General features: G+C 46.2%; 1 protein-coding gene across 4 annotated transcripts in view; it reads right to left on the reverse strand.

Moving 5' to 3' along the window:
- Positions 1 to 12,879: 12,879 nt before the first annotated feature.
- Positions 12,880 to 17,530, reverse strand: part of TCL1A (TCL1 family AKT coactivator A) — a 33,981-nt gene continuing 29,330 nt past the window's right edge. For all 4 annotated transcript variants that reach the window (XM_078668373.1, XM_078668371.1, XM_078668376.1 and 1 more), the window contains one exon: positions 12,880 to 13,010. In XM_078668373.1, the coding sequence (XP_078524499.1) occupies positions 12,987 to 13,010 (24 nt within the window). In that variant the 3' untranslated portion in view covers positions 12,880 to 12,986. The remainder of the gene's footprint in view (positions 13,011 to 17,530) is intronic.

Here is a 17,530-nt window from a genome sequence, read left to right on the forward strand (position 1 = left end):
GCATAGGATTGTACTCCAAACCAACCCCAGGTTTCTCCCTAAGGTGGCCTCACAGTTCCACCTCAATCAGTACATTGAACTTCCAGTGTTTTTTCCCTCATCCTGACTGAGTTGCGGAACATGCTCTTCATACTTTAGATGTTAAACGAGCCCTCGTGTACTATAGTGACAGAACTAGATATTTTAGGAAAACACAACAGCTTTTTGTTCCTTTCTCCAAACTCCACAAAGGGAAAGCCCTGTAAGATGGATTGTCAAATGCATCCAGAGTTGATATGCTAAATCTAAAAGAATCTTCTCCATTCCTTCTAGAGCCCTCTCAACTCAGGAAAAAGGAACCTCTATGGCCTTCCTGGGGAACATCCCTATAGCTGACATCTGTAAAGCGGCTACCTGGTCTACACCACATACTTTTAGTAAGCGTTATTGTGTAGATGTGTTAGCCCGCCAATAAGCAAATGTTGGACAAGCAGTTCTATGTACACATTTTCCATCGGCTGCAACTTCCACAGGCTATCCACTGCTTTTCTGGGAGGACTGCTTTACGGTCTATGCACAGAATGTGTATCTACAGACGCACATGCCTCAAACTGAAAACGTTAATTACCCAGTAAGCATCTGTTTGTGGCATGTAGTGCTGTAGAACCACATGTGCCCACCCTCCTCCCCGGACTTCTACAGCTGTTGCAGTCATCTGTCTATCTCACTCTCCTCTTTCTTTGCATGGACATGTATCTATTCAGCGCTATGCATCACAGGCCATCCTTACCCGCCATCTGGGAAAACAATGGAGTCGATGCCCAGGTGCATTAACAGAAAGAGGAGGAGTGTATAGTACCTCGTGACTGGAATGGCTTCTTTGAACAAAAACAACTTGCACACATCCAGGCCCAACACTAGATTGCAGGAGTATGCCCGGCATGTGAATCTACAGCACTACATGCCACAAACAGATGCTTACTGGCTAAGTAACATCACACATACTCAGACACTCACACTCTCTCACACACTCACACTCTGAGGCGATGCCCCAGAGGAGCAAATGGCTTACACCTCACTTTTGCTATCTCCAATGTTGTTTCTCCCAAGTAGGAAGTCTTTCATAACAAAATCTTCATAACACAAAACAACATCTGCCCAAATGGTTCATGTGATTTTTTATGGCCAGAACCATTTTGAGGTCCCAAGAGGCAAAGGGATGCCCAGTTGATGAAAACAGATGCATTAGGTCCATCACAATTTTTTTTAACCCCATCTTGGCTATGTGGAAGGATCTTCCAGTCTTGTTTGAGTAGGCCTCAGCTGCAGTGAGATTAGGTTTTGCAGGTGGGTCAACTGTTCTACTTTCTTAGAATGGCAGGTAATGCATCATTAACGGAAATCGTGAGCTGGTTATTTGTTAGTACACAAGAGCTGAATTACAACCTCTTGGTTTTGTACCAGGTACTGCTGGTGGATTTTCTAAAAGCCAACAGGATCTCCAATTATTTTGAGCAAAATATTGATATACCAAAATACTGCGGAGGCACGTATATTGAATTGGGTAAGTATAGGTTTAATATACTTAGTTCCACTTTACTGTACCATGACAGTATATATTTGAAAGGTTAAGTATAGATTAATTGTAATCTGTTCCTACCTATATATACACCTACACTCACAATATTTGGTACTCAATATTTAGGCAACAGTATGTTATGTATATCTCGAGTTTTACCAACGATATTTTGAGATGCAACTGACCTAAATGTGCAAATGTTAGATCCTCGGGGACCATGTTCTCAAGCTGAGCGACAGTATGGAGATGCAACTCTTTAACACACTCCTTGAGCTGAATATCTTTACTCTGGGAGGGGAAAGTGTGACCCTTCAAAAGCAGATCCAAACAAGGCCAATAATCAAGCCTGGTTTTTCAGCATCCTAATATTGGCGACAAACTACCCACAGCCATCCACGTTTCTATTCCTGCGCGGAGGTTTCATGCTGGTTTTGGGTAATTAATGTCTGGCCTTGCCGTTTGACAGTGAATGTCGAACTCCAGGCAGCCAGGCAAAGTGCGCATTGCGTCACGATGTAATGGTAATTAATGTCTGGCCTTGCCGTTTGACAGTGAATGTCGAACTCCAGGCAGCCAGGCAAAGTGCGCATTGCGTCACGATGTAATGGTAATTAATGTCTGGCCTTGCCGTTTGACAGTGAATGTCGAACTCCAGGCAGCCAGGCAAAGTGCGCATTGCGTCACGATGTAATGGTTGGAGTCATATTTTAGCACAAGGTATGCATTACTTCACGAACATGGCCTTAGTCACTGCCGTATAGATGCTGTCGACATGTCTTAGAAAAAGATTTCTATTTATCTAAGGTTCCCCGTTGTTCGTATAAATAAAAAACGCAACATTAGCACCTTTCTAGTTACCAGCCCGGGCCTCTGTCACGGCCTCCTTGCGCAAACTTCATTGGCTGACCATTTCTAGCTGCATTACATTTAAAGCCCATATAGCATGAGTGTAACGGCCCTGGCTGTCTGAGAAACAGATTAATTCCCTATCACCAGGCAAAAGCACTCCGGTTCAACGATCAAAAACATTTGTGTCCTGAGGATCAACAAGACAAGGAAAGGTAGATGCTCTTTTTCTTACCTGACTACCAAAACTCTGGAATTCCTTACCACCTACCCTTCACACCCTCTGAACTTACCTTCCGTAAATTGCTGAAAACATACCTGTTTGATAAGTAGGCTCCCCGTTACAGCGCAGACTAATCCCTCCGCACATCTCCGTACCACTAGTGCCAGGACGCCCCTTCTTTCATTGTATTGTATTATTATATTGTAGGTTTACTGCTGTTTCCTCCATACGTATTATTTGGTTCTTTGATTGTATTTGCCAGGCAGTGCAGTCCATGTCCCTTGCCTCCACCTTTTTGGCAAATTCCAGGTGACCTGATAGTGGTGTGCGTAGAGTGGTTTATAGATGGTTCTTTGGTGTTCTAGACTGTGCCAGACTCAGACTGATCCGTAAAAGGTGGATTTTGGAATACTACTTTGGCACAGAGTGGCAGAAAATATTTAGATATTTGCTGGTATCAAATATACTGATGGATAAGAAAGTGATAAATATATGTTGCGCCCACTAAACAGGTAAAAACAATTTATTTGACAAATGTTCGGTGTATCACAGTGGTACTTCAGGCTGCTGAAAATATTGGCTCGTATTTAGTGTACATGCAGCACAGTTGAGTTCGAACACATAACTGAGCCACATATTAGGGACCAACTTTTAGGGAGACGGAATGACAGGGAAGCTCAACGTTGCTGATCTTCAAAAATGCAAAGATGTTTGAGCCTGTGAAAGTAGCATATAGTATTAAATGTTCTCACAGAAAATCAAAGGATGTAAACAAAATGAAAGTAAGTATGTGCCATACACAGCTTTCCCAAATTCGGCAACATAAAGGTGGCTTTGTCTTGCAAGGTTATGCTTGAACATAAGTTAAAAGCTATGTATCATCTGTAACAATATTTCTGAAGGATAAATACATTCCCCCATATTCCTCATCTTATGAATAGCAGATAACATGTTTGCATACTTTGGGAACTTATTATTCATGGCACTAACTCATTAAGGACAGAGGAGAGGAATCTACTGGAAGTTTATGCATCTACTAGAAATATCTTTACCATCCTCTTCATCCTCCACTGACCCCTCCATGGTCCGTGATGCTGCTATTGCTGCTCATGCATGGTCCGCTTCCTTCACTTGCCTAGCTCTCCCCTACACTCTGTTGTCCGTGTGTGTGCCTCTTTCCCCTCATTATTGCTCTCCATGGCCTGTAGTGATGCAACTGCCCCTCCCGCCTGCTGCTCCTGCACCCTCACCATGCCACCTATCCTCTTGCCTTCCATGGTGGTCTGTGCTGCCACCGCCCTCTCACATGCCCAGTTAGGTCTGTTGTGCTGCCATAACTTCTACCGCCTGCCCTGCATGGTCAGCTTGCTTTCCTTCCCACGCCTCTCCTGCCCTCCATTGTCTGAATCTGTTTCCCTACCCCATTCCTCCTAACCTATATGGTCCATTGTGCTACTACTGTGCCTGCTTCCTTCCCTCCATGGGTGTGCTGCCACAGCCATGGTCTGTTGTGCTGTCACAGCCTCTCACCCGTCCTGCATGGCTGGCTGCCCTGCTCCCATTCTGCCTGTCTTCCGTGGTCTGTTGTGTTGCCACTGCCTGCTCACCTGACTGGCATGGTCAACTTACTGCCACTTCCCCTGCTCTCAACTGTCTCAGTTTGTGTCTTTGCGTCCTCTCTCACCACAGTATTCTAATGACCAAAGAGAATGCGAGCATTTAGTATTTATTACAAACGTGTGGCACACCTGAGGTCATTTTGATGGAATCAAAACTGTAAAACCTAAAGCATTGGGGTTGTTATATTTGGACTTCTTTTTCACTGGCAGCTACTTTCAGAGAATTTTTTTGTTCATCAAGCTCCCTCATTTAATTCAGTATCCTCTTTAGGAAATGGCCTGTTTTACAGCTTTGATTTCATCAAGATTGTATTCAGGTATGCCAGACTTTTGTCATACATTTAGAATGCTATCACTCTTCTTGTTCATTAGAACACTGTGGTAAAGCTACAGTTGATCACCAGGGATTTAATTGGCAGTCTGCTGCTGAAAGTACATTTGAGTCTGCAAGTCAGAATGTTTTACTGAAATGGATGAGGAAGATATTTGAGAACTCATACAAAATGTGTCAATCTTTCTTTAGCACTAACCATAATTTCTCTAAGAAAACAACTTTCCCACACCATTTTGTTTATATCTAGTACATTTAAGGAACTGGTTTAAGTTTTATAGCTTATTTCACTCGAGATGGCCTCAGGTCTGCCACACTTTTGTCACAAGTAGAACGTTAGTGCTCTAGTTGTTCATCGTAACACTTTGGCAGGCTGCAGGAGAAAACGTGAATAGACTGACAGGTTGCTTTTTTGTTCCACTCAGTGTGTCAAACCTTATTCTCAAATGGTTGAGGAAGACCGTGTGAATTTACAGAAAATATGCTCTCATCTTAGATTCCGTAACACCTTTCATAACCTCTAAGATGTTATAAAACGGGTAATCGAGCGCTATATAAGAACGCATAATAATAATAATGATAGAAAACAGTTTTCTCACAGACATGGGTCATCAAATCCCAGCAAAGGATCAGCAATTTACACAGAGTACAATCACCTTAGAATACACCACTATTCCAAAACATTAGTATGGTAGTGCCAACAAATGACTTGATGTGATTAAAATCTTATCAACTTTATATGTGCTTTTTGTGTGAACCTCAAAACCTGCCGTTCACTACAATGCATTTCAATGGGAACCGTGTCCCAGAGTCTAGTAATGACTGCCACATCTTCTCCAGGTTGTGACCAGCCAATCAGAACTGGCTAGTCCCCTTTAAATTGCTCAATAACACCAAACACAGACGCCAATAGTGCAGATATCCATATATTTCGAACCATAATTTCTATTAAAAACAAAACTGGAGATTTACACCAAATTAATGAAGGCACACTTACGGAGTAAAAATCTAGACTTCTGCTAAATTTGTTATAACTCAGTTTAGCCTGTAGCACTGCTCAAATGGGATAGGATATCACTTGTAGAGCACGCTTATATACGAGGGTGTAAAGGCACTATAGCAGACAAAGAGGAGACAGGAAAGAGGCACACCGGCAGCAACCTAGGATAAAAAAGCCAGGTTTTCAGATGTTATTTAAAAAATGGATAGTCTGCATTGGAGACAAACGTAGGTAGGGAATTCCACAGCCTGGTGGCCGCCACCGAACACGGGCAGCCACCCCATTTGGTCCTATGAAATATGGGGCTCACAAGTTTTTTTCTGTGAGAATCTCAACAGCCTACCAGGAGAGTATCAATGAAAAGGAGACTTCAGAGGTTGAGTACCCTTACTATGCATGGCCTTGAATATCATGCTCAGAGCCTTGAAGCAGATACGCTTCCTGATGGGGAGCCAATGCAGGGAGGGAATCCCCTCTCTGGCTGACAGAGGCTTGGGAATTTTGAGAATAGCCCAAAGGAGCTGGCACTTTGCGGCCCCACTTTTTCCTCAGCACCCACATGATGGATCTCTCTGAAGCTTTCTATGAAAGACTCGAACTGGATGATTTTTTTGTTGTTGAAAGTTTTGTCACAATTCACCAGGGCAGAATATGGATACCCTGGCCCCCTAGGGCTGGTGGTGTGGTCCCATCTCAGAAGAACCCCTGCCTGGGGCCCCAAAAAATGTTTTTCCCCCATTTTGCCACAAATTCACAGGCATTTGGCATTTTTTAACCCCCCCCCCCCCCAAAAGTGGCAGACTCACGAGCCTCTCCCAAAAAATACTCATCGATGCGGGCCAGGGCATGGGGGCATCACAAATGGCATTTATCACAAAGGGGCCATGCAGCCCTCCCCAAGACTAATAAGACCCCTGGGATCCATCATCTGGGGCCATCATTTTATTAAAAGGGAGGGGGCACGCAGCCCTATTGGTTGAGACCAATAAGGACCCAGAGACCACATCCCACAGGGCCAAAATGCTTAAAGAAAAATGGGAGGCCTAAGCAGGGACCCCATCCCTGGGGTCGAGTAAATAAATGAGGCTGTGAGGGGGTACCCAGCCCTCCCCCTCCTCGAGCCAAATAAACGGCCAGTGACTCCATCCCATGAGGCCGTGATTTTCTTGGAAAGGTGGGGGGCCATGTGGCCCCCCCTCCCTGAGCCTTTAAAGGCCTCAGGCACCCCATCCCCCACGGCTGGCTCAGTGACTGTGTCCCAGGAGCCTACCCCATGACAAAGCACTAGAACTGGCAGGGAAACATGTTTGTGCTCACCTGGTGGAAGCATTTTTAAATCTCCCGCCAAACATGCAAACGCCCAGCAGGCGAAAGATTTAAAAATGCTCCCACCAACTGGGAGCAGACATCTGTTTTGTTTCCCTGCCTGCAGTCCTGAGGGCGGGGAAACAGAAAACAGAACAGGTATTGCACCCATCCAGGCCCTATATCCAACCGCTTGCCACAGAGTGGGGTTGGCTGCCTGTGAGGTGAGGGGGTGGCCCCAGAGCCTGGACGCAGCCCTGGTTCCATGGCCAGCGCCCCCCGCGCACAGCTTAAGGCCGTGCACAGTGTGGAGTTGGCTGCCTGCGGAATTTGGAAGCAGGGCCTGTCCGTCTCCCAAGGTAACTATGCACTGTTAATTACCCCACATTTTTCACTCATGGCATCTTTTATATCATTGATGTCAAGGCAACATTTGCAATGAAATTATAGATGAGAATACTGTGCATGGCGGGGGTGAGAGTTATAGTTACCTTAGGGCACAAGCTATAGTTACTTGAGATAACTACACCTGGTAAGTTTCTGGTGGTTTTTAGAGTTTAAAACGTTGCGTTATTGACATTTCACCTAACTAGATTACTTAAGCCATTGTTTTTTCAATTAATATATGTGTGTCAAATATTTTATGTTAATATTTACTTACCTAGGTGTAATGTCTCCTGTAATACAGTGACTCTTGACATTGTGCCCTCGAAGTAGTGGGGGTATGTTAGCTAACATTCTAAAAGACTATTTATAAATATAGCCCAGTCCTGCAGGAAGCCCCTGAAATACCATAAATGGATATGTATAGAAAACTGTATTAGAGCAATTTCACCCTCCGCCGAATGGCAGATAAAGTATATTGGTAAAGATAACACCAGACTTCATGAGGTTGCGTCTCAATCTAGGCTTCGCTCCCCAGCAGAGTGGTCGCTCCCTTGCCTCCCTGGCGAAGTGCGGTATCGTTGTGTGCTCTTACCCTTATTGAAGACCTGCAGCGTGCCCTGCCTGCCGCTTTTGCTAAGATTTCACTGATATCGCGCCTGCTTGCCGCTTTGTTAGAATTTATTTGGTAACACGCCTGCTTGCCGCTTTGTGAACATTTTACTTGTAGGGCGCTCGCTTCCGCTTTGTAGAAACTTCATTTGTGAGGCGCCTGATTGCCGCTTTGTAACGTTTCTCTTGTAGCGCGCATTTGTCACTGTTTGGAAGCATTTCCATTGCACCAGCGCATTTCGCCCCAAGCGCTCCGCTCCGCTGTCCCCTACGCAGCCATTTTAGCTGTTGTTGTCCTCCTTCGTGACCCGCCCCGCCTCCCAGCTGAGACGCCCTCCCACTACCTTAATACAGCGCTCCGGGCCCTCCACGCGCTGTGACTCGCTTCGCTCCCCAGCAGAGTGGTCGCTCCCTTGCCTCCCTGGCGAAGTGCGGTATCGTTGTGTGCTCTTACCCTTATTGAAGACCTGCAGCGTGCCCTGCCTGCCGCTTTTGCTAAGATTTCACTGATATCGCGCCTGCTTGCCGCTTTGTTAGAATTTATTTGGTAACACGCCTGCTTGCCGCTTTGTGAACATTTTACTTGTAGGGCGCTCGCTTCCGCTTTGTAGAAACTTCATTTGTGAGGCGCCTGATTGCCGCTTTGTAACGTTTCTCTTGTAGCGCGCATTTGTCACTGTTTGGAAGCATTTCCATTGCACCAGCGCATTTCGCCCCAAGCGCTCCGCTCCGCTGTCCCCTACGCAGCCATTTTAGCTGTTGTTGTCCTCCTTCGTGACCCGCCCCGCCTCCCAGCTGAGACGCCCTCGCCCCTCCCCCTCCACCATCCTTATATGACAGGAGTTCCCGCGCGCAGCGTTCACGCGCAGCGACCGCGCCCAATCCGCGCCGAAGGTGCGCCAAAGGTAAGCCCGTCTGCGCCCGTCCGCGCCTGGACCGCGCCCAGCGCCAGACCCCCTGCCCCTCGCGCTACCCAGCCCCCCCGCGTCACCTACGATGCCACCACCCTCCTAGCCCTTAACCCCGGTCGCGCCCCCAACTGCGTCCAAGCCGCTCCTGGTCGCACCCATGGACCGTTCTCCTGCTACTCCTGCAAATTTAGCGGCACCGTCAACATCTCCGCTACGACCACACCACAGATTCCCGACCCCAACCACCTACAATGCATCCTTCTCAACACCCGCTCGGTCCACAGGCACGCCATTGACCTTTGGAACCTACTAGACGCCATCTCTCCGGACGTCGCCTTCCTAACGGAAACATGGATGAACGCTTCCTCCGCCCCTGACATCGCCATCGCTATCCCTGATGACTATAAGATCACACGCAAGGACCGCACCGACCATACAGGAGGAGGAATCGCTATCGTCCATAAGAAATCCATCCGCATCTCAACCAGCTCCGACGCCAACCTCGCTAACTCCGAACACCTTCACTTCCAGATCCACACCGACCCCAAGACTACTATTAGAGGCACCCTCCTCTACAGACCACCAGGACCCCGCGCAAAATTCAGTGAAGACATCACGGACTTCATCACCCCACACGCGCTCCCCTCCAAAGACTACATCCTTCTGGGAGACCTCAACTTCCACCTTGAAAAGATCAACGACCGCAACACTGCCACCCTCTTGGACAACCTCGCCAACCTCGGACTTAAACAACTGGTCACTTCCCCCACCCACATCGCAGGTCACACTCTCGACCCCATCTTCACCTCCAGCAACCATGTCTCCTTCAGCCACACTACGGATCTCCTCTGGACTGACCACAGCTGCGTTCACTTCACCTACAACAAGCCGAAACCCATCATCCACCTCCAACCAACTCTACAAAGAAACTGGAACAAAATCACCACGGATCAGATCTCCACATCGCTCCTTCGAACCTCCCCAGCCCTCTCTTCTAACGCCAACGAAGCCGCCTCCAACCTCACCCTTTGGCTATCCAACACCGCCGACACCCTAGCACCACTGAAAAAACGTCAACACAAACTTGGCAACAAGAAGGCCTCATGGTTCAACGATGATCTCAAGAAGTCCAAGAAACTATGCCGCTCCCTTGAAAAGGCCTGGAAAAAAGACCCAACCACCAGCACCAAGGACGCCTTCAAAAGCGCCACCCGTACTCACCACCAACTGATCAGAAAAGCCAAGAAAACAGCATTCAAGGATCGACTTGACAACAACGCCCACAACAGCAAGGAACTTTTCAACATCGTCAAGGAATTTTCCAACCCCTCGGCCAACTCCAACGACATCACCCCCTCTCAAACCCTCTGCGACTCCCTAGCCTCTTTTTTCCACAACAAGATTGCTGACATCCACAACAGCTTTGACAACCAACCCGGAAGCCAACCCATCCTACCATCTGCTGACCATCTTCCCCCCGTAAACACCCTTAACGCCTGGAACCCAATCTCCACTGAGGACACCATCCGTCTGATGAATTCCATCCACTCTGGATCCCCCACAGACCCATGTCCTCACCACATATTCAACAAAGCAGACTCCGTCATAGCACCGCACCTCCGAGACGTCATCAACTGCTCCTTCAACTCCGCTACCTTCCCTGAAGACTGGAAACACGCTGAACTCACCGCCCTTCTGAAAAAACCAACAGCAGACCCCACCGAACTCAAAAACTACCGCCCCATCTCGCTTCTTCCATTCCCGGCCAAAGTCATCGAGAAAGCTGTCAACAACCAGCTCGCCGCCTTCCTCGAAGCCAACAAATCACTCGACTCCTCACAGTCCGGCTTCCGAGCCAAACACAGCACTGAGACCGCCCTCATCGCAGCAACAGACGACATTCGAACTCTACTGGACAATGGAGACACAGTCGCCCTCATCCTCCTCGACCTCTCGGCAGCCTTCGACACAGTCTGCCACAGCACCCTTTTACAACGCCTCAGAAACATCGGAATCCAAGGAAAAGCACTGGAATGGATCACCTCGTTCCTCACCGGAAGAACCCAGAAGGTCCGCCTCCCACCATTCAAGTCCGAGGCCTCGGAAATCATCTGCGGCGTACCTCAAGGATCCTCACTCAGTCCCACCCTCTTCAACGTATATATGAGCCCCCTCGCGGCCATCGCACGCCATCACAACCTCAACATCATCTCTTACGCGGATGACACTCAACTGATCCTTTCTCTCACCAAGGACCCCAACACCGCCAAAACTAACCTACACGAAGGAATGAAAGAAGTCGCCGATTGGATGAAACAAAGCCGTCTGAAACTGAACTCAGACAAAACAGAAGTCCTCATCTTAGGTAAATCCCCCTCTGCATGGGACGACTCCTGGTGGCCGGAAGCCCTCGGAAAAGCACCCATCCCGACAGACCACGCACGGAACCTTGGCGTCATCCTGGACTCTTCACTCTCAATGAACAGACAAGTCAGCGCCGTATCCTCTTCCTGCTTTAACATTCTTCGCATGCTCAGAAAAACATTTCGCTGGATCCCCTCCGAAACAAGGAAAACAGTCACCCACGCCCTAGTCACGAGCCGACTGGACTACGGAAACACCCTCTACGCAGGTACCACCGCTAAACTCCAGAAGAAACTACAACGAATCCAAAACGCCTCAGCCAGGCTCATATTAGACATCCCACGCAACGAACACATCTCTGGTCACCTTAAAGACCTCCACTGGCTACCCGTCAATAAGAGGATCACTTTCAGACTGCTTACCCACGCACACAAATCACTCTACGACATCGGACCAGATTGCCTCAACTCTCGACTGTCCTTCTACACCCCCTCCCGCCAACTTCGCTCCTCCAGCCAAGCCTTCGCCACTGTACCTCGCATCAACAAGACCACCATGGGAGGCAGATCCTTTTCATACCTGGCCGCCAAAACATGGAACTCACTCCCCGCTTACCTTCGCCTCACCCAAAATCACCTAGCGTTCAGAAAGCAGCTTAAAACGTGGATATTTGACAAATAATCCTCCTCCCCTTCCTAAGCGCCTTGAAACCCTCTGGGTATGTAGTGCGCTATACAAATTTTATGACTTGACTTGCCTGCGTCAAGAGAAAGATGTTCCCAATATCCAGCTAGAGAAGCAACCAGGAGTTCGGAGCGGGCAAAAGAATATTGCCCTACGATTTCAAGGGAGATGAGAAGGACAATTACATAAAATGCTTCAAATCTATATTTTCCTGTCTGTCTTTTATATATCTAAATAATATGGGTAACAGGCACATTTTATTTACACTGGCATTGTGATAGCCGTTTATAGGCGTATAAGATGCTAGTCTTCTAATTTCAACTGAACAAAGACAAATGAAAATATCCGTTTGTGTCCTATAATCCTTTAAAGGTATGTTATGAACATATATGGCCTGATTTCACACAAGTAGACAAAAACAGGCAGAAATTTTCTCAGGTAAAATTATTAGTTTCAAGCAATTTCTGAGTACTGGATGGTGTCAATTGCTTCTCTTTCAATTTTACACATGTGGATTTATATTATTTGGCTCTCCTGAAAATCTGGCATGGATGACCTGGACCTATGGTAGCTACCATCTGGGAATAAGAAAAACACAAATATATACATAATCGTGTAACAGAAGACACAAGGCAGGAGTTTATGTGGCACAAAAAAAAGGAGAATCTTTCTCGCTGCATCCAGATATCTAGGAAACTTGAATCTATTGATAAATATCTTTTGACCCTGCTCCTGGAAGAACACTATTCCTAGTTCAGATCACTTCTTACGGTCCATTTATTTCAAACCTCAAAACTTCCACAGTGATGAGGCACTTGGTGGAAAACCACCCCAAACCGTCCATTCCACTGAAAGATCTAGAACGTGTTTTCAGTCACACCTAAAATGTAGTATTATTTGAAAGGATAGGTAAAATGTATGTGCATCATTTGCCACCCTTAACAAGGTATTTGGTATAGGAGTGAAATAACACAATTTCCATCTGCAAAAGGATTGCATTGATGTGGTGTCTTTGAAGAAGAAAAAAAGGCAGGGCCAGTAATAAGGGAAAATAATTTATTACATAAAAAATAAATAAATCTGTCATCAAAAATAAAGAAATACGGGGTTTTAATCTTTGTAATTTTCTTTCCTCTTTTCTTTCAGTCATCAAGGTGTTCTGAAAAACTTCACCTGTGGAATAAGAATGAAGGGGAAAAAACAATTTAAATATAAAATTCAGGCAGTTTTATCCCCAAAGAACCAATATTTTAATGTACTATCCTTCATCCAGTATAACTTAAAGTAGTGACTACTGAACTTTAAACCCTACGGCCTTCATCCTTCAGACTACTGAGAAATCGCTCACTATGGGAGGAAACCAGAGCACTTTGCACAGTACCGGCTAACAGCAACAGGGTACCTGAACGCAAAAGACCCAGGCCCTGCCCAAACATGATCACGCTCTTACTTTCTTCCTTTTGTCTCTATCTACATCAAGTTTACGAATATCCATAGAAAATGAAGCTTATGAGGTGTCATCTGAAGAAAGAATAGAATATGATAAATGAGTTGTTGGTACTCGTACATCCCAGCCGGTTTCCTTCATTCTTGTGAGAGCATTATAGTGCATTTGCTATGGAAACAAGACAGCCATACTGGAGGGTGCCCGCTTAATGTGTTGCTGAGCACAGCTTATCTGAACTAGCCATCTCCTTTGGGATGCAGTTGAACACAGTACTAGAAATCCACTAATATGTTACTCTGTCCCTTTTACCAGGAGGAGCATGGACACCATCTAAGGAAGGAGCCATGCTGATTTTACAGCAACCAAGAATACAAACCCAAATCCAACAGGGTGTAGGGGCTTGCGATTTTATAAAGGAGTTTGTGTGATATGAAGGTTCTCCAAACATTCAGACTGTGGCAGACCATTTCAAGGGATCAAGAGAAGGGTTAGAAAAGACTGGGAGTTTGTGGTATAGACAAACTTTCAACACGGCACTTGGAACAACAGAAGTCATCCTGGAAGTTGAAGTTTATAATGGAAGAACACTGGCATAAAACCGGAATTACATAACAATAAGACATGGAGAAATAAACGAACCACTTTTTTTATATTCTCCAATGGAAAGATGCTCCATCCAATCGTTGTTTGGTTGTACATCTTTAAGGTTCAACACTTGGTTCAACCTCTTGGAGGTGACCACTCAGACCTGGGATACTAATCAGCATGCAATTAGATGTCTATTGTAACCTCAGTATAAAATTAAGTCAGGAACATTGAAACAAATAATGCTCCATTGTCTGATATTAGCAAAGGGCAGATAATACAACCAGACAACTTACTATAAGGACACGTGTCAAATGTTGGGACTCCGATTGCGTGGCTGATTTTAGCCTACATATCTACCGCCACTAATATGCTAAGAGAAAACCCAGAGTTTTTGGCAAGCGGGCAAAACAGTCAAAAGATACAGTATTCCAAGGATGTGAAGGCAATGCAGATCAATAGTCCATGTGACAATTTACTATCAGACTTTCCATTTAAACATACTGTGCAACCCTGCAAGAATGGGTCTTTAATCTCATTTTGGGGTTTGAAGTGAAAGCCATCAAAAGTAGAGTCTCGGATGGAGAAGAGACATGCCTCTTCTGCTCACGTGTGCACTTCCACACTGCTGTGCTAACACAGCCAGAGTTGTTGCAGTGTCTGGGGGCTCGATACTGAAGCTAGAGAGAGTTGTACCTCCACACCACAGATATTTTAGAAGCATGGCCCTAGAAAGCAGAGTTAAGGTGTAGGCTTTTACAATAAAAGGACTGCTTGGCAGATATTTTGTGCGTCGGTCTGGAACATCGCTTTAGGGTCCCCTGTCTCTCTGCACTCACCAGCATTTTCTCCCTTCCCCTCTTAATAACTATAACTGACTGCCCTGTTTGCAGCAAAGATAGCTACCGGCAGCTTGCACTTTAGACTAGACTGACAGTAGTGCTTCAAGGGGTGCCTGGGTTCTGATGAAGTAGCGCAGCAACAGTCACCAGATCACAAAGTGCTATCTGCAACTGGGCAGGGTGTCCCACGGATTCCTGGTTTGCCTACCCATGGGACCTTCCATCTTTCTAATTACCTGCAGTAAGGTGTACTGTAGTTGTTCTTTGTAGGCACAATGAAGAAAAAAACAGTATCCTCTTTAATTAAGATACATTGGACAAATTCACCAAGGTCAAGCAGCACTATTCATACCTCACCTGCGGCCCGCAGCCCAGCTCCTACTGTCTCGGATGCAGCGCCATAAGGTAATGGCATCTAGCCATGGTGTTCTAGAGTTGAAAATTGGCTAAGTGGGCATGGGCGTGGCCTCCGGGTTTAGGACCTTTGTTATAAGTCTAAGCTAGAAGATATGGGTACGAGGCTTTCCACCACAGTCATTCACCTAGCAGGTACGTCCAAGACTTGTGGCTCGGGAGGGAGGGCACAGTGCAACACTCTTTAATTGGTAGGCATCCCAGAGACCTGTCAACCCGAAACCTAGATCGTGGATCCTATCAAGGACGTTTGAATAATCCTTATCCTTGTGCTTTGTAGTCGTATGTGCGCACCACTCTCAAAACAGCAGGCACCTCCCAGGGCTATGCAACACCACATGTTAGCACAGATTCTAAACTACAAGGTCAGGGACATGAAGGTTACCCCTACCCAGAGTTCAGTTATGATAGAGTTGGCTTGTGTTTTGATTTCCCAGACTACACCAAGATGCTACTACAACAGCAAAAAATGTTGAGGGTGCAGGGAAAACGCTTCAATAGATAAACTTGAAATATGTGTCTTTCCCCAAATGGGTAACGGTTATAATGAACTCCACCTCAAATTTCTTTGAGATTGCTAAATTTGTATGGACTGGATTGCTGAACAGAAGTTCAGAGACATCATCTTCTCCAAAATGAAAGTCATGCTCCAAAACCCTAACACGCCAGAGTCCAACCCAAGAAAAAGAAGCTGAAAAACAGGAGGTGTCACCATTCGATCTTGTCCTGGTCCCAAAGATAACACCTACACCAAACCAGACTCAGATTATCACAAAACCAGCTTTACCTCTTTTAAAAAGGAGGCTTCAGTTAAAAAAAAAAAAAAAAAAAAAAAGAGTAAATCCAAAATCAAAAAGGAGCACACTTGAAAGCAGCTAAAAGTCACTCATGTAACATCCTATTACCACAAGAAATGCACCTCCTGGGTGTTCCAGCGTAACTTTGTTGGTTGGTATGGGTTTGCAATCGTTTCCTTTGCTGGATTTACTAAAGGCTTGCAAGGTGTGCCTATCCTCCTCAAGGAAAACCACCCCTTCCATGTTTACCGGACCTGGTGAGACCAGGACTGCGGGTTAATGATGATTTCCGGTGTTATGGGGACTCCTTTAGTTACATGCTTAAATGTGGAGGTTCCACCCCCAGCCTGCACTTCCTTTTTGAACACATTGAGTCCATTGGGCTATTGACAGATTTTGGGCCAGATTCATAACTCGGCGGTATGTATGCTATGCCGCAACAGAGTTTTCATACCGCCAAGATAAAGGTCCATCTGCCCGATTTCGATGCCGGCGGACCTTGGGTTTAATAACGGCGTTGACTATTCTGTCTTTGCTGTGACTAAACCCTTCTGATGGCACTGCAGAGTAAGCTAAGAAGAAACAATCGGCGGGGGGAGTCTGTGCCCAAGCACATTACGAACTAAGGGAAGAGCAACAGCACATCTCATGACATGAAACTTCTTCAAAAGGTAAACATGTAATGTCCAAGCCCAACGCTAGATTGGGGAGGGGGGCGGGGAGATTCAGAGAATGTGCACCTACAGCCACACATGCAACAAGCATATTTTTTGCTCTCACCTCTCAATTCTTCTCTTCTTTCCTTAATGTGCATGTGTTCAAAAGAGGACGTTCTGTGCGTGCCTGATATACTCATCTAATTGAATATAAGAGTTAATTATCTAATTGAACAAGAGTTGATTGGTACTTTTCGTGTTCATTTAACCTCAATGGCGGCTCCTCCGCTAAGGCGGAGGAGCATCACCCCCACTGTTTTTTCCAGCAGTATAAGAACAAAAAAAAAGATAACTCAGTTATTATCATTTAATTTTTTTTGCTTTTTGCGAGGCAACTTTGTGAGGTGAGCAGGGCTGACAGAGCAGCCGAAGAGTGGTCTGCCCCACTCCCAAGTGCGCAATTACTGTTTGGCCGGCCCTATCAGGCCGCCCATAACAGTTATGCGCACTTTCCCTCTTATCGTGCAGAACATGCCCAGGCCCCCATGCCCCATCAGAGCACAGAGCTCAGACCAATCACAACACTGCATTGCAGCATTGTGATTGGCTCCGAGGAGCCTGGGTGCTTCCAGGCTGCTTCCTGTTCCTGCTAGCGGGAGGAGGAGAGAGGCAACCAGGAGCAGCGGCAAGGAGGTTGAGGAAAGCAGGTAAGTAATTTTTTCAATGTAATGTCAAGCCCTCCTACCCTGCCGCTGTCCCTTCAGCCCCGATCGGTACTGGCCGCCGCTGTTTAAACAGTGGTCCTTGTGTTGAACTAAATCAAGTAGTTTGGTCCTAGATAGTATTCCAGTACACGATTTGGCTTCCAACAAACTATAAATAAAAAAAAATGCTGATCTCTTTGCCCCGGGAGACTGGGAAACAAACATTAATCTGTTGCCGCATGGAAAAA

Source organism: Lissotriton helveticus, chromosome 12 (genome assembly GCF_964261635.1).
Source record: "Lissotriton helveticus chromosome 12, aLisHel1.1, whole genome shotgun sequence".
Classification (NCBI taxonomy): Eukaryota; Metazoa; Chordata; class Amphibia; order Caudata; family Salamandridae; genus Lissotriton; species Lissotriton helveticus.